This window comes from Cupressus sempervirens, chromosome 11 (assembly GCF_028749045.1).
Source record: "Cupressus sempervirens isolate cs-2001-9-10 chromosome 11, ASM2874904v1, whole genome shotgun sequence".
Taxonomy (NCBI): Eukaryota; Viridiplantae; Streptophyta; class Pinopsida; order Cupressales; family Cupressaceae; genus Cupressus; species Cupressus sempervirens.
Genome location: NC_143128.1, coordinates 846,494,458 through 846,522,125, shown reverse-complemented (window position 1 = coordinate 846,522,125; position 27,668 = coordinate 846,494,458). Strand labels below are relative to the sequence as shown.

Sequence of the window (27,668 nt, the reverse complement as noted above, 5' to 3'; positions counted from 1 at the left end):
TTTTCAATAAATTGCTTTAGGTCATTCTCTTTTAGGATAATCGTCATACGTAATTTCCACCCTGCATAATTTAAATCACCGTCAAGTCTATCCTCTACCTTCAAATCATTTACCATTTTGATAGATAAGAAAATTCAGGATATTTGAGAGCATTGGATAAATAAATCTGACCAAGATTGTGTCTTAACGTGGCTCTGATACCATGTTGAAATTTTGATCAGATTTATAGAATATTTAATGTTCAAAATTTTCTATTATAATTTGAAATTCTTTATGATATATATAGAAAAATGTTGTAAGGTTTAGATCCCTCTTATGGTTCCTTCCTTTGTTCCAACGGCCCTGCTCCTAGTTTTTCTTGTCCATTCACATGATCTTCTGGTTGGTGTCTACTTGTTCCACGAAGGCTGCTTTTCCTTCACGTGATTTTCTGTTCTCTCGGCTCCTTCCCCTTCATGGGCTTTCTGGCATCATTTCAGACGTTTTTATGCTTATCTTCGGGGCCATTGCCTCTTTAGATTTGCGTCCTTTGTCAAGGTCACTGGTTTGGGATTGGTTCTTTGCTGTTTTGTGTTCGTCCAACTTTCCTACAGTTTTCAAACCTTGGCATACTGGTGGGTACAATGACAGTAACAATGACAACAGGCGATTCCTTTCAAAATCAAACCATCACATACCAGTGTTTATGTGATCGCATTTTGAAGCTAGAAAATGATAACAATTTGCTCAAAGAACTTGTTTCTGAATTGACAGCTGAAATTGCAAGCCTCAAACAGTCTACAGAATCAAATACCTTGAGTATGCAACATTTTTTAGATACTTTTATATCTGAAACAGTAGGGTTAGAATCCAATATTGAGGCTGTCATTGAACAGCTGGACGGTTTGGACAAAATTAAAGAACAACAGACCGAAATGGCAACAATACACTCTTCTCTATTTGCGGAAACTAAACAGAAGGTGAAGTCATGGGCTTCTCTTTGCACCAATACAAATACTACTACCCCCAGGTTGAGTATAGATAAGATTGTCCAAGGTAAGATCGATGAGGAGTAGGTGTGGCGTGCACGTAAGCTCAACTTGTGTATTCGTGGTCTTACACCTACTTTTGACCCTGCTGCTGCTAGACATTCCTTTCTCTTTGATCAACTGGGTATCTTAAATATTACCTTGGATAGATGCTGGTTTGGTACGGTGGACATTGTTGTCGGTAAAATGTATAATGTAGCCGACAGGTAGAGTAGTATCCGAACGGGCGCGTGACGCTTGAGTCACCCCTTCGGAAAGGTATATGTACACGTCCGAGATGGACTTTGGAATTATCATTGTAATCGGAGATCATTGTAGTCATTGTAATCTGCAAGTGCATACATGAATAAAGTACCTGTTCGGAATTGAATCGTGTTATACTTGTGTTGAACTTCTTATCCTATGCGGTAAACATTTGGCACCATTGCCAGACGTACCTGGAACGAACGAATGATATGAAGATTAATGCCGAATTTGCCAAACAAAAATCGGAATAAGGTGAAAGCTAAGAATGAACTAAGTACAGCAAAAGAAATTTTAATTTTAACATAGCAAGTAGAACGCAGACAGAGACTTCAGCAGATTGCCGAGGGGCATCGAAGGGGTGAAGAGGCACAGACGAAGGGAGTGCACTCACCTAGTAGGCTGAGGAGTGCCGAGGAATTGCTGGAAGAAACTCGATCATGCTTGAATTTGGTGGAGGAAACAAGGGAACGGAAGGGAAGCAACTCGCACGGCTCGGAGTGCTGAGGGAGCACGAGCGTGGAGGGATCTCTTCGTTCCTGATACACCGGACGAACGGATACAGGCGGAGAATATAACATCACTTGAAGACTTGTCACCAGACAACGCGGTTGTTGGGAACAAAATTGTTGTCCAGAACAGCGCGGGAGTCCAGAACAGCGCGGGAGCACAGAACAATGCGGGAGTCCAGAACAGCGCGGGAGCACAGAACAATGTGGGAGTCCAGAACAACACGGAAGCACACAACGGCACGGGAGTCCAAAAAAGCGCGGGAGCTTAGAACAGTGCGGGTACACAAGTACCTCAGAATCAAAGGCAAGTAACGATGGCTGGCCCTAAAGAAAAGTTACCCAAGTTTCACGGTGATGGTTCAGCAGACCCTATCAGACATTGTAAAACGTGTGAAACCATATGGACGGCAAATGGTGTGAAGGATGAGGATGATTGGGTAAGACAATTTCTAGCAACCCTACGGGGTGTGGCGATAGATTGGTTTTCTGACACTAGTCCTCAGAAACTTAATACATGGGAAAATGTTAAAAAAGAATTTATCGCAGAATTCAGATTACTCCGAGATGATAATGAAATAGTGGCAGAAATCTACAGAACCAAACAAGGAAAGAATGAGACAGTTTGAACCTATGCCAGGCGACTGAAGGAATTGATCGGAAAGATGGAGAGTCAACCAGCGGATGGGTTGAAAAAATGGTGGTTTGTGGAGGGGCTACGGTCGACTCTTAAAAAGAAAATGAAGATTGTACCACCGGCATCGTACACTGATGTGTATACTCGCGCTATGGATTTGGAAAGTGAACTGAAGACGAGTAAGAAGAAAAAGCATAAGTCCTCTGATTCAGATGATTCATCCTCAGAAAGTAGTAGTAGTGATGAGGAATCGAACAAGAAGGTGAAAGCGCTACAGAAAGACATGCTTCGGATGATGAAAGAATTCAAAAATTTGAAAAAGAATCCGGATACAGTAAAAGGAGAACTGTGGTGCACAGATTGCAAGGAGGATGGCCATATGAAGGGTTCATGCCTGAAGAAGCAGTTTTGTGACATTTGCCATGGGGCAGGGCATTCCTTGAAAGAGTGCCCGTTTAACTTGAAAACAAAAGGACACCAGCAGGTGTTACTAACGCAGGAAGCGTCGAACAATAGCAACAACGTGGGCAATGATGCAACTTCAGGTGGATATCGATATAATAATAGAGGCAGAAGGGGTGGAAACAATAACAATAACAATGAAGGCCGAAGTAGAATACAATATGATGCGAGTGGATGGCCAATGATACAGTGTCGGGCATGTAATCTTTGGGGTCACTTTGCGAGGGATTGTACTATGAAAGAGACGCCGCAGCTACTGTGCAGATGGTGTGGTCCGGGGGACCATGAAGATTCAAAATGTCCAAAGCAAGGCGTAAATTTATTAAGTATTGAAACATGTGATGAAAACGTGTTGGTGATCACGTGGGAGCAGGCGAGGAAAGCAAAATATCGGAATGCGGAAGAAGAGAAGGAGAGGTTACAAAAAGTCCGAACAGAGATAGAGAAGCAGATGAGAGCGGAGAAGTCACAAGTAAAAGACACTGTGGAAACTCCGAAGAGAAGCTTGGCGGAACAAAACATGGTGAAACAAATAATGCAAACGAAAGTGCCTATCGTCGATAGAAATTGTGCATTGGTCGACGGGTCCCTTCAGAAAAAGTCTTGTTATGTAGCCGACGGGTAAATAGTTTGTAGCGGGCATAATGTATCTGGCCGACAGACTCCTTCGGGAAGTTCTTTGGAAGGTATTTATAACCCCTTCGAAAAGCTTTGTAATCATCATATCATACCATCGAAGTATAATGTACTGTGGGCATATGCGAATAATAATAAGAGTTCTGCTGGTTGCTGTTCATGTTCGTATTCTTTGTTTATGTGCGTTTCTTAATTAACCTATGCGGTAAACATTTGGCGCCATTGCCCGATGGACTTGGTATGCAAGCAGGCGGATATGAATTAAATGCCGAATCAGTTGAACAAAGATAAGAGTAAGCTGAAAGAAAAAGATGACATACGCGTTACGCGTTGCGCAGGAAAATTTAATTCTGGCTCAACAGATAGAGTGTCGAAGGAGATTTCAAAAAATTGCCGACGGAAACAAAAGCGCGGAAGGATTGTTGAAGGAGACTCGACAACGGCTTGAGTTGGTGGAAGAAGCGAGGGAGGAGTTTCAGAACCTGCATACGCCACGGGAAGAGAATCCTGACGGAAGGAGATCGACTCGCACGGCTCGGACTGCCGAGGGAGCACGAGCGTGGAGTGACCTCTTCGTCCGAGATATACTTCCAGAATGAACAACTTTGATTGACGAAACCTCTTCTTCACCAAACAGCGCGGAAGTCGAAAACAGCGCGACTGTCGAAAACAGCGAGGGAGTCGAAAACAACGCGAAAGCCAAAAACAGCGCGGGTGTGCGGAACAACGCAGGTGTGCAGAACAGCGCGGGTGTTCAAAACAGCGCGGGAGTTCAAAACAACGCAGGAACTCAAAACAGTGTGGGCGTGCAAAACAACGCAGGTACACAACAAAACCCCCAACATATAGTGATAATGGCAGGTCCGAAGGAAAAATTGCCTAAATTTGATGGTGATGAAGCAGCTGATCCCATTCGACATTGTAAAACATGTGAAACGATCTGGAGAGCAAATGGCATAATAGATACAAACAAATGGATCCGACAATTTCCTGCTACCCTACGGGGTGTTGCGATTGATTGGTTTACTGATGCTGATCCACAAAAATTAAATAGTTGGGATAACATTAAGGAGTTCATTGCAAAATTTCAACTTTTGCGTGATGATAATGAAATTGTAGCCGAGATATTCAATACCAAGCAAAAGAAGAATGAAACAGTACGGGTCTTTGCTAGGAGATTGAAGGACTTAATTAGTAAAATGGAGAATAAATCGGCAGATGGGCTCCAAAAAAGATGGTTCATTGAAGGCCTTCACCCGAAGCTGCGGAAAAAGATGAAGATCGTGCCACCATCGACATACATTGAAGCGTACAATCGGGCAATGAACCTCGAAAGTGACCAGAAGACAAGAAGAAAAAGAAGACCAGCTCATCAGATTCAGATGATGATGACCCTTCAGGAGAAGATAGCAACGACGATGACGAGGGTAGCAACAAGAAGGTCTGCGCCTTCCAGAAGGACATGATGCAGATGACGAAGGAATTCAAAAATATGAACAAGAGACTAAGGGTAATGATTTATGGTGCATGGAGTGTAAGAAAGAAGGCCATACGAAGGGATCCTGCCCGAAAGATCAATTTTGTGAAATCTGCCAGATCCTCGGACACTCGGTAAAGGAATGCCCTTTCAATTTAAAAACAAGGACACAGCAGCAAGTGTTCCTGTCACAGGAGGCATCCCCGTCAGGAGGGAATGGGAACACCAGTACGGAAGGTGCCACATCAGGTGGATACAGAAACAACCGACGCGGTCCAAGCAATAACAGCAATAACAACAATGGTGGCAACAACAACAATGGAGGAAGGAGTCGAATTCAGTACGATGCGAATGGTCGGCCAATTGTTCAATGCCGTGCATGCAATCTGTGGGGTCACTTCGCTCGAGAGTGCACAACGACGAACACACCGAAGATGCTATGCCGATGGTGTGGACCTGGAGATCATGATGATACTAAGTGCCCGAAGTTTGGAGTAAACTTGATTACCGTAGGGACAGACGAAGAAGTTCTGGCAATCACTCGGAAGCAGGCGAAGCTATACCCTGACCCAGCGGAAGAAAAAAAGAGACTGGAGGAAGCAAGGGCAGAGATCCAAAAAGCAACACAGGTAGAAACGGCACACCTGAAGGACCCGCCAAGTACCTCAGTCCGGAACTGTGCAGAACAAAACATTGTACGGAAAATATTGCAAGCTGAGATACCCGTCAGGATAAATGATCTGTTGCTCACGATGCCTCAACTCCGTACGGCCCTCATAAATATGGTCCCAAGTGCTAAGCAACCCGTAGAGCAAGACAACGAGAAACAAGGGGTATAAGTGCAGAAGATCCGATGTTGTTAGCTCTTTCCTCTGGACGCTAGCCGGCGGTTGTTGAAATGGGCATTCTCGGGACTGTGCTAACGGACACGATCGTCGACGGAGGATTCGGTGTCAATGTGCTACCAGAGGATACTTGGAAAAAGTTGGGATGACTGACATTATGGCCACCTACCTTCCAGCTGCTAACGGCCGATCAACATGGAATCAAGCCATTGGAAATACTCACAGCGCAACCAGTAACAATCGGAACACAACCATTCCTGTTGGACTTCATTGTGATTCCTCTTAGGCGGAAGGGATACGATGCTATTTTGGGTCGGGGGTGGCTGATACAAGCAAAAGCAAAGCACGATTGGAAGAAGAATACTTTATCACTCGAAAGCAAAGGCCTGAAGTATGTCATCGATCTGCACACTCAGATGGTCGGGGAAGAAGCCCTATCGTCAAATTCTGAGGGAGAAGAGGATGAAAAGGGACAAACTATGGAACCGGATCAGGAGGGAGTTTAACGACTGGAAGGAGATGACGATTTGGATTCAGTAAATGGTCTTTACCATTGGCAGATAGAGGATTATGAATTGTTTCCAACCTGCAATGTACCGACAATAGAAGAAAACAATACCGATGCCTTTCCAAAGGAATTCATTGAAATAAAGGAAGGGGATGCGTCACTTGATGTGACCCCGGCACATCAGTTCACTAAAGGAGAACCCATCAAATACAATGAAGTCGCGTTGCAGACCATGAATTTGGGAGACGAAGCAGAACCACAGAAAATACTGGTAGGAGACAATTGGGACCCAGTACTGAAGACAGCAGCATTCAAGATATTTTTAGAGTATAAGGATGTCTTTGCATGGACATACAAGGACCTGAAGGGCGTACCACCTGAATTGTGTGTGCATCGCATTCCATTGATTGAAGGAGCAATACTCGTACGGAAGAGGCCCTATAGAATGAACAAAAATTATGCGGCCCGGGTTACGGAGGAAATCAATCGGATGCTAGAAGCCGGAATTATTTTCAAGGTGCAGACCAGTGAATGGGTATCCTCGATCGTAATCTCCCTGAAGGAGGACTCCATTCAGATCCGAATATGTGTTGATTTTCGATGCCTAAATGCAGTCACCATCAAAGATCCGTTCTCGATACCATTCACGGACAGCATCCTGGAGGAGGTAGCGGGACATGAGATCTACTCATTTATGGATGGTTTTTCCGGCTACAATCAGATCTCAATCGCAGAGGAGGATAAACTGAAGACAACATTTGTCGTAGAAGATGGGGTCTATGCCTATAATCGGATGCCATTCGGTTTGTGCAATGCGCCTGCGACATTTTAGCGGATCGTACTACACATTTTTGACAAGATGTCCGTCGAAAACTTCAAGGCATTCTTGGATGATTGGTTAGTGTTCAGTGCGGAGGACAAACATCTGGCAGCCTTAGGCGAGTGTATGGAAAGGTGTCGCCGTGCGCGTTTGGCCCTGAACCTGAAGAAGTGCAGATTTATGGTCCCACACGGAAGGTTGCTCGGACACATAGTCTGTAAGGAGGGACTGAAGACAGATCCGGACAAAGTATGGGTCATATTAGAGATGCAGCCGTCCACCAATGTAACAGAGGTAAAATCTTTCCTTGGGCATATAGGGTATTACAGGCGTTTCATCAAATTTTTTGCCAAGATAGCATAGCCGTTAGATAGGTTAACTTCCAAGACAGAATCGTTCCGATGGGACAAGGAACAGGATGCAGCATTTGAAGGACTCAAGGTACGACTGGCTACAACACCTATTTTGGCATACTCGGATTGGAAGGAGTTTCATGTGCATGTGGATGCATCGAACTATGCAATCGGAGCAACTCTAGCGCAAACGAGAAGCCATGGGTTGGATCATCCGATCTATTTCGCTAGCCGGTTGCTATCAAAAGCTGAACAAAATTATAGTACCACTGAACGCGAGGCATTGGGGATGGTCTATGCTGTGCAGAAATTCCGACATTACTTGTTGGCCACTCCATTTGTATTCTATGTTGATCATCAGGCCCTGTTGTATATGATCAACAAACCAGTCATTCAAGGAAGAATCAACCAATGGTTACTTCTATTGTAGGAGTTTACTTTCAAGATTATTGTACGGCCAGGAAAGAAACATGTGAGCGCGGATCATTTATCACTTATTAGAACAGGAGAACCGACAGACGGTGTAAATGATGACTTTCTTGACACACAGCTGTTTCAAATTGTTGCACTACCAGAATGGTATACAAGCATCGGCGAATACTTGTCAACAGGACAGTTTCCAAATACAATGCCACCGAATGAAAAACGGAAGTTGGTGATACGAAGTGGAACATTCCAGCTGATTAATGGATTGTTGTATAAACTGGGACCCGATTAGATCCTAAGGCGTTGTGTCCTGAAGGAAGAAATTCCACGGGTACTGAAGGAAGCGCACGAAGGACCGGCAGGAGGACACATGGGGCCAGACACAACTGCACGAAAAATACTTCTAGCAGGATTATGGTGGCCAACAATATACAATGATGCTAGGGAATGGGTTGTTGCCTGCGATACATGTCAGTGAGCTGGAAAACCTTTGAAAAGAGATTTCATGCCTTTGAATCCTTCTCATGCTCAGGAGCTCTTTGAACGGTGGGGTTTGGACTTCATAGAACCGCTGAAGATAAGTAGAATCAGAAGGTGCCGTTACATTGTTGTTGCAACGAAATATTTGACTAAATGGGTGGAGGCGCATGCACTACCGCACAATTCAGCGGTAAGTACAGCAAAGTTTATTTATGAACAAATAATTACTAGATACGACATTCTGTTACAATTAACAAGTGATAGAGGCAGACATTTTGTAAATCATGTGATCCGACTGCTTACCACGGAGTTCAAAATTTATCATTCGCTATCAAGTCCGTACTACCCAAGGGCAAACGGACAGGCCGAAGCTACTAACAAAATCCTGGTATCAATTATATACAAATCCTGCGCAGTCGAAGGGGAGGATTAGGAGGAGAAATTACCTTCTGCTCTGTGGGCTTACCGCACGGCGTACAAAGTTACAACAGCACACGCTGTTTCAACTGATGTTTGGACAGGAGGCCATAGTACCAGTGGAATTTATGATACCAAGCTTGTGGATAGCACTAGAAAACAAGTTGGGCGACATGGAAAGCTTAAGGGAGTGGCTGTATAAACTGAACAGGTTAGAGGAGAAGCGATGATTAGCACAGTGGGCAATTGAAGTAACGCAGAATAGGTGGAAGGCATGGCATGATAAGCACCTGAAGCTAAACAGGTTTCAGCCCGGACAGTGGGTATTAAAGTACGACGGCCGGAATGAGATCAAATCGGGCAAGTTCAAGGTTAAGTGGGTCGGGCCGTATCAAATTCGGGAAGTAGGGGACAATGGAGCAATCAAATTATGGACTTTGGATGGACATGAAGTGCCTCAGGCGGTGAATGGGTCGAAGTTGAAGATATATCACGAGCGGAAGACTTCTGCGTCAGAAAATGGCCTCCGGGAGACCCCTTCGTCACTGCAGACTGACGATGACGACGGTCGAAGGGAAAACTGACTACTATTTTTTTGTTAAAAAAAAAAAAGAAGAAAAGTACCGTACGGTTTAGCACTGTGCGGTTTTCACAAGTCAAATATGGGCACCGTATGGCTTCCTCAAGCCGTACGGATTTCACAATGAAGAAACACCGTACAACGTACGGATTTCACACATCCACCGTACAGATCTCTTTGAAGATGGAAAATGGCGTACGATTTTTAAAGAATAGAGTTCCGTACGGTTTTTAGGGGAGAGTACCGTACGGTATTCAATATATGCAGGGAGGAGCACCACCTTACGGATTTCACAGTAAAGAAGGAATACCGTACGGTTTTTAATATCTAAAGGTGGGTGTACGGTTTCCAGTTTGCATCTGAGGAATGGTGTACGGTTTTTGTAGTACGGTTTTTGCAGTACGATTTTTACAGTACGGTTTTGTTTAAGACAAGGTACGGGTTTCAAATTTGAAGTACTGTTTTAAGGCAATATACGGTTTCCACCTTCAAAGTTGCTGTACGGTTTTTTTTGTGCCTCAGAAGATTAACGTATAGTTTCTGGAGCCAAAATTTGTTAATTTTCATTGTACGGATTTTTCAAGACTGGGTGGGATATTGCAATACGACTTTTTCAAGAGGATTGGAATCCAGATTGTGTCAAGTTGGAAGCCGTACGGATTTCATCACTGAAGGCTTCCAGCATTTCAAGCGTACAATTTCCTTCTGAAGAGTAGGGTACGGATTATTGAATGCAAGGTCTTCCAGGTTAAGGTACGGAGTTCACCAGTAAGCAAGGCGGTATACCATGATGCATTGAAAAGACCACCGTACGGATTTGGGGAAGGCAAACTGTGGTATGGAATTGTGGTCTTTTGATGGTACGTTTTTTTAAATTTGATTTTCCTTCCAACTTTTTCAGCGTATGGATTTCTTATTCCAAAGGTTGCAATTCACTGTACGGATTTGGAAGAATTCTTCACTGTACGGATTTGGGAGACCGTTAGGAAAAGACAAAGGGATAATTAATGGAATCTGCAGGTAAACGGCAGTGGAAAAAACAATTAGCACAGTCTAAAGTTGTGGAAGGAAGGAGCATGGCAGGTACAGGTAATCGGAATGAAGGCTCGAGCAGCAGCAAGGAGAAGCGTAAGACTACAACACCTACAACAATTGAAGTTACACCAAAGACTATCCAATTTGAGGGATTAAATGGAACGGATTGCCGAAAATGGTGGCAAGAAACCCTTGATGACCATCCAATTAAAGAAAGCATCGGAAGAGCCCGGGTTGAATGGGCCATTCAGATGCCGGTTTTTTGCATTCGAGATTATGAAGGGTATCTCCGTACCATGATTGAGAGATATGGTAGAGCTTCTCGTAGGAGCACATTTCAGTATTTGGGACGGAACTTAGTGGTATCATTTAAAGCAGCAGATTTCACACGGGTTTTTGGCATTCCAGGGCAGCAGGGCAGAAAGATTTAGCTGAAGAAAATTTCGAAGGATGGAAAGCTATTTATAATCAAATTAGTATGTGGAGATTTGACAGAAGCAAAACAGGCGGCATTAGCCGAGACATCAAAGGAAAGGGGTTTAAAGAAAACCGACATTCCGGAAGGGCCATGGCGGTGTCTGATGGACTTGGTCAAAAGCAGGCTCACGGGATCTTCTAGGGCATTGGATATCACATTTCCGCAGGTGTCCATGATGAACGGCATAATGACTGGGAAAGTGTATGATTGGGCGTTTGTGCTGGCTGAACAGATGCGTGAATTCATGACTCTCCAGCACAAGACCTTCTATATGCCCCATTACGCCATTGGTCTATTCCTTGATGCTGTAGCACAGATGATTCCAACGGAGGAGTTAGAGGCAAAGCCCGGACCACTGGCTCCAGGAGAACCTCCTATTATGCAATGGAAGCACTTGGACATCATCTCTGGGCAGAAGGGTTCAGCAGGTCAAAAGAGGCCCCGGATAGACATGGCAGGTGATACTGACAGCGGTCGACAGGAGACATCTTTTGAGCAGGATAGTATGGAGGAAGAAGAAGGGGAGGGCGAGGATGATGAAGAGGTTCAGATTGTCACGGCTACCCCCTTGCTATTTCCGTGTACTACAGTTCCTATGACTTCCGAGTTGACACCCCGAGGTCTGCACATGGCTCACATTCCAGGGTTTGGACAAACTCGGCGATCGATATTGATTACTGGAGGCTCCCACCAGGCAGTCACACTAGCCGCACCATGGCAACACGAGGTATGGCCTCCTCCTGTCCGGCTGGGGGTAGGATTTGTGGTCGGCTTTGCCCACCTGACAACACCCGTCAACCGAGAGACTTCTTCAGCTCCCGAAGCACTTCCGATAGCAACACCCGTAGCCCCTGCCATAAGTCAGCCAGCAACAGTTGTTACCGTAGCACAGTCAGCAGAAGCTCAGGCACTTCCAGTAGAGATCGTACTAGACGAAGGAGTACAGGAGTGTACGGACCCAACGCAGCCCGAACAACCAGAGGTCATGGATAGAGCCAGTGTTTTTCTGAGGCAGCAGTTCCGACTCGTCCCTGACAGGCGTGGCCCGTCCATTCAGTCCCCCAGCTATTCTGGAGTAGCACCTGTACCAGAGCCTCAGTCTCAGGAGGGGGGAATGCCACATGCCGTGATTGCGCCGACAGCAAAGGAGGCAGCACCGGATGTGGGCATGGCTCCCGCTGATGAGGAGGACAATTGTGATGTTGAATGGTCATTCGAGGACTTCGCCAAGGAGGATTACAGGTCGGATGAGGACAGGTGTAGGGACTACCTCAGGACTATGAAGTTTGCATTGAAGAAGGGGCATGATGTGGCGATTCAGGCTCTCACTCGGCAAAGGGAGTGGCATTTGATCCGAGCATATATTCGTGGGATTTGTCCTAAGCGATTTCAAACTTGTTTTGTGGATAGAGGTTGGCTGACAGTTGAGACACCAGAGATGTTGGCAGATTGGGCCACTGAGCCAGAATTAGGACCGATTGACACTTCGATGATGAAGTTGGCACATAAGATTGTGGGACTGTACAAAGAGGTTTACTATGCGCAGCAGCGCGCGGAGACGGATAGGGCAGCAGACAGTGTTGCAACTCAGAGATCTCTAGCGGTTGAAAAAGAGGCAATAGAAAAGTTAGCCACTGATTTGGCTGACAAGCAAGCAGCATGGGCAGTAGAGCGGGCAACACTATTGAAGGATATGGCAGCAGTGGTACAGGAGAAGGACACGGCTATCTGGGATAAAGATGCGGCAGAGCATGAGTTGCAGTTGGCCAAGAGGCAGGCTATGGACGCTACGCTTCTACTGAAGGAGGCCGTAGAGGTTAATTCACAAATTCAGACAGATTTGCGCATCCGGACTGACCAGGTGTATGAGTTACGTCGTCAACAACACTCTTCTGGGACACCTCCTTCTCTCTAGTATTTCTTTTTCTCGATTGTGGGTTGTCTCCTAATTTTGCTAGTCGTTAGGAGACGACTTTTTCTTTTTTGGGGGGATGATGTCATCGGTAGAAATTGTGCATCAGCCGACGGGTCCCTTCGGAAAAAGTCTTGTTATGTAGCCGACGGGTAAATAGTTTGTAGCGGGCATAATGTATCTAGCCGACGGACTCCTTCGGGAAAGTTCTTCGGAAGGTATTTATAACCCCTTCGGAAAGCTTTGTAATCATCATATCATACCATCGAAGTATAATGTACTGTGGGCATATGCGAATAATAATAAGAGTTCTGTTGGTTGTTCATGTTCGTATTCTTTGTCTGTGTGCGTTTCTTAATTAACCTATGCGGTAAACAGTGCCAATTAAATTAAATGATCTTCTCACCATGCCACAGTTACGTACGGCTATTATAAATATGACACCGTCCCCGAGAGTAATGGAGGAAGCAAAGGATAGTACGTCAACAACCACAACAGCAGCAACAGATCTGATGTTACTAGTACTTACGACAGGTAGACATCTAGCAGTGGTGGAGATGGGCATTCTGGGTACGGTGCTAACAGATACAATAGTAGACGGAGGATCGGGAGTGAATGTGATGCCGGAAGATATCTGGAAAAAACTTGGACAACCAACACTATGGCCACCCACCTTTCAGTTACTTACAGCAGATCAACATGGGATAAAACCCTTGGGCACTCTAATGGCGCAGCCGGTAACAATTGGGACACAACCATTTTTACTGGATTTTGTAGTTATTCCATTAAAGAGAAGAGGGTATGACGCCATCCTAGGACGGGGGTGGTTGGTGCAAGCTAAGGTAAAGCATGATTGGAAAAGGAACACTCTGTCAATAGAGAAGGGAGGTAGGAGATTTATAATCGATTTGCATACACAGATGGTAGGAGAAGAAGCCGTGTCGTCAGACTCAGAAGGCGGTGGCGAGAGTGATGACGAAGGCAAAATGAGGATGGAACCAGATGATGAAGGGGTGCTGAGAATAGAAGGAAGGTCAACTGATGATGACCTAGATTCAGTAAACGGATTGCTACATTGGAAAATGGAAGATTATGAGGTCTTTTCGAGCTGCAATATTTTGAGTGTCGAGGAGGGAAAAGAAGGCTAGGAGTTTTCGAAGGAGTACAGTGAATTGAAGGAGGGGGAAGTGCAGGTGGATGAAACACCTGCCCATATGTTCAGTAAAGATAAACCAATAAAATATGAAGAGCCGACAGTGAAAGCAATGAACTTGGGTGATGAAGAAAATCCGAAGAACATTCTTGTAGGAAATGATTGGAACCCAGTATTGAAAGCAGTAGCTTGGACGTATAAAGATTTAAAAGGAGTACCACTAGAGCTATGTGTCCACCGGATACCATTAATCGAAGGTGCGGTACCTGTACAGAAGCGGCCGTATCGAAGGAATAAGAACTATGCAGTATGGGCCATGAAAATTGCACAAAACAGGTGGAAGGTATGGCGTCAGAAGCGTTTAAAATTAAACAATCTTCAACCTGGCCAGTTTGTACTGAAGTATAACAGACGGAATGGAATCAGACTTGGGAAGTTCAAAGTCAAATGGGTCGGACCATACAAGATATGGGAAGTTGGATATAATGGAGCAATTAAATTGTGGACACTAGATGGTAAAGAAATACCAGATACGGTAAATGGATCAAAGTTGAAAATATACAGGGACAGGAAGGCTCCTCCGCGGGCAAATAATTGAATGAAGAAAATATGTTTGTAAATAATGTAAATAATGTACATATGTATAATATTAAAGTCGAATATAGTTAAAATATCAAGTGATAAACTGTAAAAGTAGGAAGTGATAAAATGAAACATGAAGCATAAAACGTATTGGAATTTTTGGGGGGAACAAAAGCCTGTAGTACGATTGTATAAGACTATAAGAAAGGGCCGTACAACTGTTGATGCGTGGAGAAGACTAAAAAAAGACCGTACGGCCCTTAGGAGACTATAAAAGAAGACCGTACAGTTAGACCCAGCATAGAAGAGTGAAATGAAAGGCTGTATGGCCCTAGGAGACATAGGGAAGCTAAACGGAAGACCTTACGGCTTGAGAGGAGACTCCGTACAGACTCGAAGAAGGAAGGTAATTGAAAAGTTTTCTTGGACCATTGTACGGTAGAATCAAGCCGTACGACCTGCTATGCATAGAGAAGACTGTACGGTGAAATTCATTTAGAAGAGAGATTGTATGGTCCCAAAGCGAAAGGAAAACAAACAGTACGACGTCATTATTTGAAGGGAGATCAAGTGATAATTGCGACTTGCCAGCAGAGAGCTTGATAATCAATTAGGACATGTTCTGAGATTAGTTTTTTTCTGTTCAGAAGCGGATGTGAACAATGGATACAGGCCAATGGTACCCTTCATGAAGCTAGCATTGAAATTTTTGAAGCACAGATTTCTGAGGAGATGAAAGCTTAAGACTTGGAGAAGGATTGAGTACATACTAAAGGAATGATTTAATGGTGACTGAAATAGTTTAGAAGTTAATAGCAAGGACAAAAGACCTTTTGGATGACCGTACGACCTTCTAGATGATTGTACGGCCTTGGCAACTTAAAAATGTAAGCCATAACTAATAAAAGTAATTGGAAGATCCAAAAATTCGTATGAGGAAGCAGGAAACCATATAAGAAAGACCATACGGCCAGAAAAAAGAAGAAAGAAAAATGGAGGTAGTAAAATGACCGTACGGCTTGGTTGGATGACTGTACGGCCTAAAAGAGAACATGTGCCAAATTGAATGAAAGATTAAAGATGGAAATCAAAGGTCATCAATGACCGTATGACCCCTAGATGACCGTACGGCCTTGAGGTTTTATTTTGCAGATGAAATCAGGTCGTACCATACAGAAGAAAACAGGATCGTACGGATGAAAGGAGGAACAAGCCACGAAGATTGAGGATAGTACGGCGACCGTACGGTGGTTGAAAAGACGAATTGAGCGCAAGGTGAATAGGACCGTATGGATTGAGGGCAGAATAGGACCGTACGGGTTGAGGGCAAAGTGGAAAAGACCGTACGGTCTCAAGACACTAAAACGCCATTATACTGAGTGGTGACCAGAATAAAGCTGCAAGGAAAAGAATAGCCAGAGACGAAGGGTATCAGGAAAGGAAGAGGAATTGCTATAGCCAATTCACAAAGTAAGTCTGCAGGAAGAGGAAGTGGAAGAGCTATAAAAAAATTAAATTAAAAAAAAAAAAAAAAAAAACGATGACAGATACAAGTTTTTCAGAATGAGTAGCAGATGATGCCAAAGGGAAGGGGAAGCATCAGTGGTTGCCAGAAAGGGTCTGGAATCGACAGAAATAGTGTGTTCCATGCAATTTTGTGTGGGCTTCGGAGTGCTAATTTGGTCTTGGCCCTAGGACCCCGCGGGGGCACTGCCCCTCGACTCCGCTGGGGGCGTTGCCCCCTAGACCCCCAGTCGTTGCAAATATCAGTCATGGGAAGTGTGACCAGTTGATGAGGCCTAGAGCTGCTGTTGTAGGCATGAGTGTTTGTATGTTAGAGGAGGCACTTGGAGTAGGTGCTGGGCATGAGGCTGTCTTGGTGGATGCGTAGAGAGCTCGGGAGGAGCTGATCATCCAGTTGAAGGCAGTATGGTGACACTTGGTTCAGTGTAACCAAGAGTTGGAAACAGAGAAAGCAGCACAGGTAGCTATCAAGGTCAGCTAAGGAGATAGTATTGTGTTAGCAGAGGCTATAGATACAACGTGGGTTGGAGACGAGTTTGGTGCAGGCATAGGATGAATGTGAAAGTGATGCGACAGAAACAGATCTATCTTGTTGTAGTTAGTCAATTAATGTATTTTGTTGTTAATTTGTCTCAGATATTTTGTAATTGTCGTCCGGAGACGACCTTTCTTTTTGGGGGGGATGATGTTGTCGATAAAATGTATAATGTAGCTGACGGGTAGAGTAGTATCCGAACGGGTGCGTGACGCTTGAGTCACCCCTTCGGAAAGGTATATGTACACGTTCGAGATGGACTTTGGAATCATCATTGTAATCGGAGATCATTGTAGTCATTGTAATCTGCAAGTGCATATATGAATAAAGTACCTGTTCGGAATTGAATCGTGTTATACTTGTGTTGAACTTCTTACCCTATACGGTAAACAGGCATCCTTTTCATCATATTCTTCTCTTTTGTAGATAGGCTTCGTGCCCTTAGAGCGAAGAGAAAGTTGTTTTCTCTCCCCAGAAAGTTTTGGAAAGAGCTGCAGCAGAGAAAAACTCAGATAGAGAACAACATAATAGGAACCAAATGGCTGGAATATGCCAAGACTCTCTACGAGTGTGATCTAGGAGAACGTAGAATCATAGAAACAGAGACTGCAGGGGAGTTATTCAGCGAAAAGGATATTATTTAAGGCATAAGGAGGTTAGTTGCTGGTAAAGCGCAAGATATAGATAGGCTTCAAGCTGAATACTTAAAATGGGGTGCTGAAACCCTCACACCACACATCACTAAAGTTTTCAACAGTGTCAATAGAGAAGGTTTCCCTGTAAAATGGACAAGTGTGGTGATCCCACTCCACAAAAGTGGAGATATAAACAACCCTTCTAATTATCGAACCATCATGATCAATCCACTATTTGGCAAGTTATTTGGTAGCTTGGTAGAACAAAAAATCAGCAACTGGGCTGAAACAGAAGGCAAAAGTGCAAAAGGGCAAGCAGGCTTTAGACCGAAACACTCTACTATAGATCACGGCATCACTCTTAGACACTTGATTGAGAAAGTTTGGGACACTCCGGGGAACGAGGCTTTTTGTTGTTTCGTGGACTTTAAAAAAGCATTCGACACAATGCCATGTAATAAATTATGGGATAGAATGGAAGAGTTGGAAGTTCCTAAAGAACTTAGGTCAGCGGTTTACAGATTATATGAGCAGGTCAAATCTAAAATCAGAATGACAGAAGGGCTATCAGAAGATTTTGACAACAACATCGGGGTTAAGCAAGGGTGTCCTCTATCTCCAACATTATTCGAGCTCTATATTGACAAGTTAGAAGAGTGGATAAACGAGACCAATGGTGAGGGGATGCAGCTGGCTCACTTTGTGATAAGATTGCTCTTATATGCAGATGATCTCATAATTCTTGCTAGAACAGCTAAAGGTTTGAAAGAGCACTTGACAACACTAGAAATTTTTTGTCATGAAATAGGAATGCAAGTTAACACTAGCAAAATTATGATCTTTTTCATTGAAGAAGAATAGGGGCATACAAGACGAGTTTCTATTTGAAAATAGCCCACTTGAGATTGTGGAAGAGTACAAATACTTGGGCATCGATTTTCATAACAAACTCAGTTGGGATACTTGCAGATCAAAAAGGATCCAAGGGGGCTGGAAGGCGTTATACTCTTTACAAAACAAGTGCAGGAACGCAGAATTATGGGATTGGACGACCATGAAAACTCTTTTTGGTTTGCTGGTCACTCCGGTTATTCTATACGGATGTGAAGTGTGGGGAGGTAATATGTCCGGACAGAAATGGCGGCAAGTAGAAAGAATTCAAAAACACTTCATCACATGCAATCTTAAAGTCAAGACCACAGTTCCGTATGAGATCCTTTTGCCTGAGGTGGGTCCTTTCCATTAGAAGCCGTTGCTTTGGTCCGAGTGAAAAGCTATTTAAAGAAAACTCAAGCTCTGGAAACACATCGTTGGCCTAAGTTGATCAGAGAGGAAAAACTTGTGAGGCGGAAAAGCACATGGATGAAGCAAAATGACAAATGGATGCGAAAATGGGATATCAACATCCAAACTTGCCTGGATAACATTACAGAAACAAAGAAGTTTGTCAATGAAAAATTCCACAATATTCTGTGGACAAGACATAGGGCGGAAAAAATCTTATTACATTAAAGAATTTAATCCCACTTCTAGTCATGATGAAAAAGCTTATATAAGAGCACCTATTAACTGGAAAGCAAAAATGCTGATGGCACAACTTAGAACTAGTTCACATCAGCTGTGATGTGAAACTGGTCGGTGGCAAGTTCCAAAGGAAGAGTGGGCAAACAGAACATGTTTATTTTGTAATATGGGAATAGTTGAGACAGAGCAACACTTTGTCAAGGAGTGCCTGGCTTACAATGACATCAGATCTGGTTATACAAAAATACTGCAGAACAAGGACTTCAACTATTTATTCGAGGAAGATCAAGTGAAGAGAGCAGCGGATTTGATTACCAAACTTCAGAGAAGGAGAGACAAGTTAACCAAAACTTTACAACTCATTAGTTCCGCTCCTGACTTGGGAGGGTGATTGCATGCGTCCCATAGACTAATTTAGTCTCGTGGACGTCATTAAAATCTATCATATCATATCATAACCCCTCTAAAATTTCTCTAGATGAAGATCTTACAAACTCACAAGCTACATAACTCAAACATGCTCGAGGAATTGTGGCAGATGCTAGATGTGCTGGGAAATGCGCTGTTATTAGGAATCTTAGAGCAGTGGTTCGTGATTCTCCTCCTATTGGTTGGGTAGGGAGGACAACCTCCAAATCGGCATGACGGTTCTGACAGCAGTCTGACAGGAGGAAGCCCCCTTCTCTTCTTGTCAACTATTGGAATGGTAATGGCTCTTTATGGTCATTAGTCGGTCTTTTTCAGGATGCAGTGGGGTCTTCAGATATTTTGGCCGTTACTGAGACTCATGAGAGCCCGATGTGCCCTCTTCCAAGTTATCCTGGTTATCAGTGACTATCAATTTGTAGAGAGGAGTTTCGGAATTCTGGTGTGGTTCGTGGGTCAAGGGGTGTTGCTTGGTTCATGATGATATTTATAGTTTCAGGTTAGTTGTTCACTCTGACGCCTTTGTCACATTTATGTGGGTCCGGATTGGTCAGTGGAAATCTTGACAGAGAGATTTTTATTGCGGTTTGTTATTTTCCACTGACCACCTCTCCTTATGCCATTCATGACCCGGAGAATGGAGATGCTTTTTGCGACCTTCAGGAGAGCATTTCACAATATGAGACTTTGGGCAACATTATTATTCTTGGGAACTTCAACGCTCGAACCAGGGATCTTTAGACTCCTTTGCATGATCATGGTTCTGTTTCGAACTGCACTTCTGAGTTAGACCCGACTATTATGGGACTTCAACGCACCTCAAAGGATGTCCATGGACTGCTCTCAGTTTGTGGCCGTGACCTCCTCCAACTCTGTGAGTCTTCTAGATTGTTGATTCTGAATGGTTTATCCTTCCTTCTCGGATCAGATCTCTTTACCTGTTGGCCGCATTGTGGTGGTGCGGGTATTGTGGACTATGTCATTTCCTCTCATTCCATCATTTCTTCCATTTGCAGTTTCACCATCTCACGTCTCACCTTGGCTGATCATGCTCTTCTTAGCATTTGTTTGTGTGTTTCACCCTGCTCATCGCACTCCCTTCAGTCTTCTCATTGCCCAGCTGATACCGTCTCCTTTCCTACTCGCTTTCAATACCCCGAGAGTGATGGTGAACTTTTCGTTTATCACCTTAGGAGATTTTCGACACCTGCTAGTTTTAGTGAGTCGCTTGCTGCATTTGATATGTTTGATTCACTTGTCTCAAACTTGCCACCATTTTTGACTTGATTTGGTTTCTTCATCGGCTTTGTAATTTTATGGAGTTGGGGGTTGACTAGCACAGATACTCCCATCTTGCATACTATTCTTCTGTTGAGATTATGAGATCTGACACCTCCACTAGATCTCACTATTGGTATGCCCAGGCCACCTCTTTGCTAGGTTCGATTGGTATTGAGATAGATTGTCTTCCTCCTTATCAGTTTTCACTTGATGCTCCTGCTCATCTTCTCCCCTCATGTCAGGAGTTGAACGAGCACGTTAGATGGGAAATTTACAGATAGTACATTACCACTACTTGGAATCCCTCGGGAGATCTTCGACCTAGGATGGCATTCTATGCTGAACATTTTCTTGTGCTTCAAGATGGTCTTATTGCTTGCCCTGCATATCTCTATCGGCGTTGGAATCATGCTTTACGATTTTCCTTAGGTTCATTCAGGGTTGGTTCTCATCGTCTCTGGGCTCAGACTAATCACCATATGGATCGGGCTGATCGGATATGTTAGTTGTGTTCTTTGGCAGAGGTTGAGATTGAGTTCCACTTCATTTTTCGATGTGCTCTCTATTATGAGATTAGAGGGAGATTTTACTACCTTTTCAGAGATTGTTCTTCTCTTTTGATGTTCTTTAGTTATATTGATCAGCGATGTCTTGCATTTTATCTTCAGGAGGCCAACCATCTTCGAGAGATTACCTGTAGTCTTTTATACCTTAAGGGCGTACTTCAGATCATCTCATTACTGTCTTTTTCTCTCCCCTGTCTCCTCCATGGGGTTTGAAAAGGCGTCCCAGTACTTCTCATTCCAGATCGATTAGATACTGCACCAATCTCTCCAGACAATGACAGTCATATAGTGGCTTTACACGACAGTCTAAGACTATGGATCATCCACGGGCTTACCCTTCTATTACTGACTTCTTTGTGACAAGGAAGGACCCTTAGTCCTTACCTTGTCTTCTTCCTTGTTCTGTTTCTTGCTTTTGTTTCTTCTTAGTCACTGTTTGGTGCTTCTGCTTTGGCTGGCTCTTCTGTTGTAGTCTCAATCCCATAAACCTTGTTGGTTTCTCGTGGACATTAATATTTTTATCTTATCTCATCTTAAGAGATAACAGTAGACATTTTTTTGTGTGTTCCAAAAGAGAGATCAGATTCATATTATATATGACATATATAAAAGAGGGTGTGACCTTACATGTAGCCTTTTATCCCTAAGCGACATGAAATGCGATGCATGAGTTTGATAAACAAATCACCATTTTGGTGATTGCGAAGAATAATCAAAGTTGAGAATTCCATAAACCCAACCACGTGTGGGTACTTCCAAACATGTTCCATTATGTGATTCTCTATGTCAAATTCACATCGAAGCAAGGTGGAAAATAAGGTTATAATGCTCGTGAATAAACCAAGACATAAGAATGATTATCGTATAACCCAATTAGGATAACTGATGGGTAAGATCCACCATGGATCGGGCTGATCGGATATGTTAGTTGTGTTCTTTGGCAGAGGTTGAGACCGATCGGGCTGATCGTATATGTTAGTTGTGTTCTTTGACAGAGGTTGAGACTGAGTTCCACTTCATTTTTCGATGTGGTCTCTATTACGAGATTAGAGGGAGATTTTACTACCTTTTCAGAGATTGTTCTTCTCTTTTGATGTTCTTCAGTTATATTGATCAGCGATGTCTTGCATTTTATCTTCAGGAGGCCACACATCTTCGAGAGATTACCTTGCAGTCTTTTATACCTTAGGGGCGTACTTTAGATCAGCTCATTACTGTCTTTTTCTCTCCCTTGTCTCCTCCATTGGGTTTGAAAAGGTGTCGTAGTACTTCTCATTCCAGATCGATTAGACACTGCACCAGTCTCTCCAGACAACGATAGTCATACAGTGGCTCTGCACGGCAGTCTAAGACTATGGATCGTCCACGGGCTTACCCTTCTATTACTGACTTCTTTGTGACAAGGAAGGACCCTTAGTCCTTACCTTGTCTTCTCCCTTGTTCTGTTTCTTGCTTTTGTTTCTTCTTAGTCACTGTTTGGTGCTTTTGCTTTGGCTGGCTCTTCTGTTGTAGTCTCAATCCCATAAACCTTGTTGGATTCTCATGGACATTAATATTTTTATCTTATCTCATCTTATGTGATAACAGTAGACATTTTTTTGTGTGTTCCAAAAGAGAGATTGGACTCATATTATATATGACATATATAAAAAAGGGTGTGACCTTACATGTACCCTTTTATCCCTAAGCGGCATGAAATGCGATGCATGAGTTTGATAAACAAATCACCATTTTGGTGATTGCGAAGAATAATCAAAGTTGAGAATTCCATAAACCCAACCACGTGTGGGTACTTCCAAACATGTTCCACCGTGATTCTCTATATCAAATTCACATCGAAGCAAGGTGGAAAATAAGGTTATAATGCTCGTGAATAAACCAAGACATAAGAATGATTATCGTATAACCCGATCAAAATAACCGATGGGTAAGATCCACCGTGGAATTCAGGGAGATTATGGATTAATAAACACATGCTCAAACACTTGCAATAGTATTTAATACTATCCGGTCCATTTACCCATGCAAGAATCAACTTGTCGAACTAGGTGGTGGGTTCATACTGAGTAGGATAGGTAAGGAGTATATATATATATATATATATATATATATGTGGAAATGAATTAATAATTATAACATATATTGTATCGAAATTACTACAATATATAAATATTATATATGAATATAACTCAATTAATTTGAGAATCATATATATATATAAAATTAATAATTATAAGTATAATATATTATATCTAAATTAATACAATATATAAATATTATATATAAATATAACTCAATTAATTTGAGAATCATAAATATATCTCTATAACATCAGTTATATTGAAATGTCATCTGACATAAGCTATATACATTAACAGTTTGGACTAGTGGTACTTGATCTATTATCAATGGGAGGCTGTCACCGTTCGACCTAGATTCTTGTAGAGGATCTCTAAGTATTCTTAAAAACTCATGGATACTTTGCATCCTTCTACCACAAGGGAAATTGGGAGCTTTGAATGGTCTTTATATAACTCCTACTCCACACATCAACACAAGTAGATTTGTGAGATCACAACGTTAATGATTTCTACCTTAGCTCATTTCTCATGTTGTGGTTTAATTCCTCTTCAGCAGTGCAGTTTAATGTTCTTGGGCACACTTCTTTGCCTTTATTATGTCTAGTTGCCAATCAGAGAATAGAGGGTGAGTGCCTTCAGATGTCCTCAAAATGTCAATTTTTTACTTGCACAATTAATCAACGATTTTACAATTTTTCAATTACTGAAGAAGAGAAGATTGAATTGATTCACACGAGAATTATATAGCAATTTAAAAAATAATTAATTGTTCATTTTCATTTAATGGTGCAATGAATTCAAATAGAAATGGCAAGGGAATGGTTTACAGTAATGTGCATTTTCCTGATTACAGTAGAAGTATATAAACTAGCTGATAATTGCCAAGGAATTCCAACCGTTGACAACTACTGGAAGCTTAGTAATGCAACTGATGAGGCATAACCACACCCGCCAACTAACTGAAGGTATAATATAACTATTGTTAATTGACAACTAATGTATCCTACAGCTATCAACAATTTAAAGCTAGGAATACATTTTTTTGGAATTTTTTGATGTAACTTGGGAAATGGTATGGAAAGTATGGCAGGCCTTAAATAGTGTGGTTAACCACTAAAACTTGTGAGTAATGCTATTATATGATTCACAACCATCCTTGAGAACTCAAAATAAGTAAATATAGATCGCGTGAGGCAGATAGATTGCAGTTTTTTACTAATTTGAATTCTTTTTTAGTTTTGGTTTTCTGTGAATGATATTCTTTTCAAACTGTGTTGATGTGCGTCTAATACTCTTCTTCAAATGTCTTTGGCATCCAATTAAGCTGGGTAAATAAGACTTCGTTGTAGCTTTGCTAATGTTATTCTGACAAAATGTACTTTGTCCATGATCATCAATCTTTTCTGCTACCATTTAGAAATGTAATCTTGCTGATGCATTCACTAAATACTGGCCAGAACAAACCTTAAATTTCTTTTTTCAAACCTAAATGTAGAGGACTATATAAGAATATTGGTTTAGAATTTAAATAATTGTTGTTGCAAAATTCCTTTGCATTTATGAGTACCATTATCGTGATGGGAGTCTATCAAAATAACTTTTACTGACTTTCAAAACATATTTGTTTGAAGGTTGTTAAAGTTGCAGATTTTGGAGTTGCCCGTTTCCTGACTCAGAATAATGGAACAATGACAGCAGAAACAGGAACATATAGATGGATGGCGCCTGAGGTATCATTGAGAAGTGCCCTTTTTGGTTTTCATAATTAACATTTAATGTAATACACAAACATTGATAGAATTTACAAGGTTTCCATTGCACCTTCATTATCAAACTGTATGGCTGTTTTAATAGTTTTTCAAAACCCTTCACAAATTGTTCTTTGAAGTATTGAAATCCTCTATCACAATCCAAATCCATAGTAACCTTCAGATATTTCAATATTTTCTTTACTGCATTAATATGGCTTTCTTTTGGAGCTGTTTGAAACCATGGTACCAAAACATCTGCTTGCATTATGTCAGGCCCTGTAGCTGTGAGGCAGAACAAACTTCCAATCATAGATCTATACATAGGCTGATTGGCTGCATGGCTTTGCTCAATTTGCAATCTAACAATAGGTGTACTTATTGTATTGCAATCTTTACAATCTTCCATTATGAACATCAGCATTTCAACATACTTGGCTTGAGAAATAAAGATTCCTTTATGACTGGAAAATTTGCAAACCAAGAAAGAAAGATAGCTCACCTAGCATGGGCATGGGTTTTGGTATTGTTGAGCAGTTAATGTGTCTGGCTTGTTTTGCAACATTTTGTGATCTTTGTCAGTTGACAATTTGTCAGTTGACAAATAATTTGGGGATGATAGAACGTTATCTATTTCTTTTCTCACCTGCGATGTCTCAACTCACGAGCACCCATGCCTCCATTTTGCTTCACCATGGGATACTGTGTGTCGCTGATCTGCTCTGATCGTATTGTTTATCATCTCGCCTGCCCGCGTCGCGCTTTCTCTCTTTTGTTCCTATTAGTGCTCGTGCTTGTGTCCTTTCTCCTCTTTTGTTCGTGCTTGCTTCCTTAACGCTTTTTTGGATTGTTCGATTCTTCATTCCGACGCTTCTGTGCCTTTGTCTGATTGCACTAGTCTGTGCCTATATGTTATTCATCCCTTCACGTGTGTCTGGTGTCTGCTTGTTCATGTGGTAGAGTTTACTCGGCACATCAGATGTGTTTTTACTGTGAGCTAGTTGGTGTATTGTGTTTACTGTACAAGGTAAACAAATACTTATTGCATTAATAGATTAGAATGCAACACATAACAAATACTTTATTCATATAAGCACATATGCAATTCCAATTACAATGATGATCCATAGATCCATTCAGACGATTTACATACACTTCCCGAAGGGGTGACTCAACCATCATGCGACCTTTCAGATACCAACTCAACCCGTTGACTAAAATATAGTTTTTTCAAACAACATCATCCCCCCCAAAAAGTAAAGTCGTCTCTGGATGACAACTTGTACATCAAAACTCAAAATATGACTCAAACTAATAATTACATTAAGACTCATAACAAACTAAGAAGTAGAGCGATGTGTCCTTGGTGTGGTAGACGTCCTCTGTGCTCTACGCTCATTTAGTTGTGCTCGTAGCTCGTGCACTTTCTTTGTCCATATCTCCAAATCTGCTTCGGCCTGCATCTAAATCTCCAAGGCTAATTGCATCATCTTGGCAATCTCTCCAAGCTCTGCCTCCTTTTTTGTTGACTCTTGCTGTAGTTGACTCTTTCCCACCTAGCCTCATCTAGCTGAGCCATAAATGCTATCCACTCAAACTCTTAAGTTGCTCTTTCTGACTCCTGAGTTGCTCTCTCTGCAGCTAGGTCGGCCTTCACTACTGTTAACCTGGTAGCTGACTCCTCTCGAGCCCTCCCTGTCGCTACTTGGTCTGCTTGGCTCCTTCGAAGAGCATAATACGCATCACGATATATGTAGACTACCTCACGAGTCACAGTGTTTATGTGGTTCTCCACAACTGGGTCTTTGGTGGTGGTGTAGTCTTGGCGCATCTCCGAAGTCTCTCTAGGCCACCCGCGTTCCTCAAAGAAGATTGAAAAGGCAGTTGAGCACTCTACTCTCATGAAGGATATGACATGCTCCAGCTCCTGTACTACTAAATCCAAAGGATGGTTTTGCACATAGATCACCACTTGGCAAGCTCGAGTCACTATGTCAGCCAAAAATATCTCCACATCCTTTCCCATCGATGCCTCCGGCCCCATTGTAGGCTGCTGGGTACCCAAAAATATCTCCACATCCTTTCCCATCGATGCCTCCGGCCCCATTGTAGGCTGCTGGGTACCCATAGCTGTCTTCATTGCCTCTATCATCCGCTCTGCAGTGCTATCTGTAGAGAGATATGGTATCTCATTGATTTGCGTCAGACGACTCTCCTCCACTTGTTTGTATACTAGTAGAATCTCTTTCCGAGGTTACTTCTCTTGTAGGTGAAATAATGCATGATGGTCGTGGTGCTGGTATGCGATTAAACCTCGTATTAAGTATGTGCTCAATTTCTGAGATTTGCTTGCCCTTCTCAACTCCTCTGCCATTGGCGTTGCTAACAACGTTGTGTCTATTGTGACCACTGCGTTCGAGCCCACTACCTCTAAATGAACACTGGGTGTCCTCAAATCCTCACTTGTTTCTTCTTGTAACTCCATAACTTCCTCTGCTTGTGTAGGTACTTCCATCACTCCCTCATGTGTCTCTACCTCATCATCGGCTATAACTGTGGTTGTATGTGTCTCAACCCCTATCTCTGGTAGAACTACAATTGTAGCTAGCAAAGCTTCTCGATTGACTAGAGGCTTGGCAAATCATGAAGATACTATTGCTGGTTCAGATTGATGGTTGAGGTGCTAGCCGTGTTGCTGGTATGGCTACTATGGTGGCTGGAGTCATAACCAAGGCTTCCTAAACCGTCCATATCCAGGAATGTGAAC

At 42.6% G+C, this 27,668-nt stretch overlaps 1 protein-coding gene across 5 annotated transcripts in view; it reads left to right on the top strand.

Annotated features, from left to right (window-relative positions):
- LOC149532199 (serine/threonine-protein kinase STY46-like) overlaps positions 1–27,668 on the top strand; it is a 233,620-nt gene that overhangs the window by 184,985 nt on the left and 20,967 nt on the right. For all 5 annotated transcript variants that reach the window (XM_089811791.1, XM_089811792.1, XM_089811794.1 and 2 more), the window contains one exon: positions 24,785–24,883. In XM_089811791.1, coding sequence (XP_089667917.1) covers positions 24,785–24,883 — 99 coding nt within the window. The remainder of the gene's footprint in view (positions 1–24,784; positions 24,884–27,668) is intronic.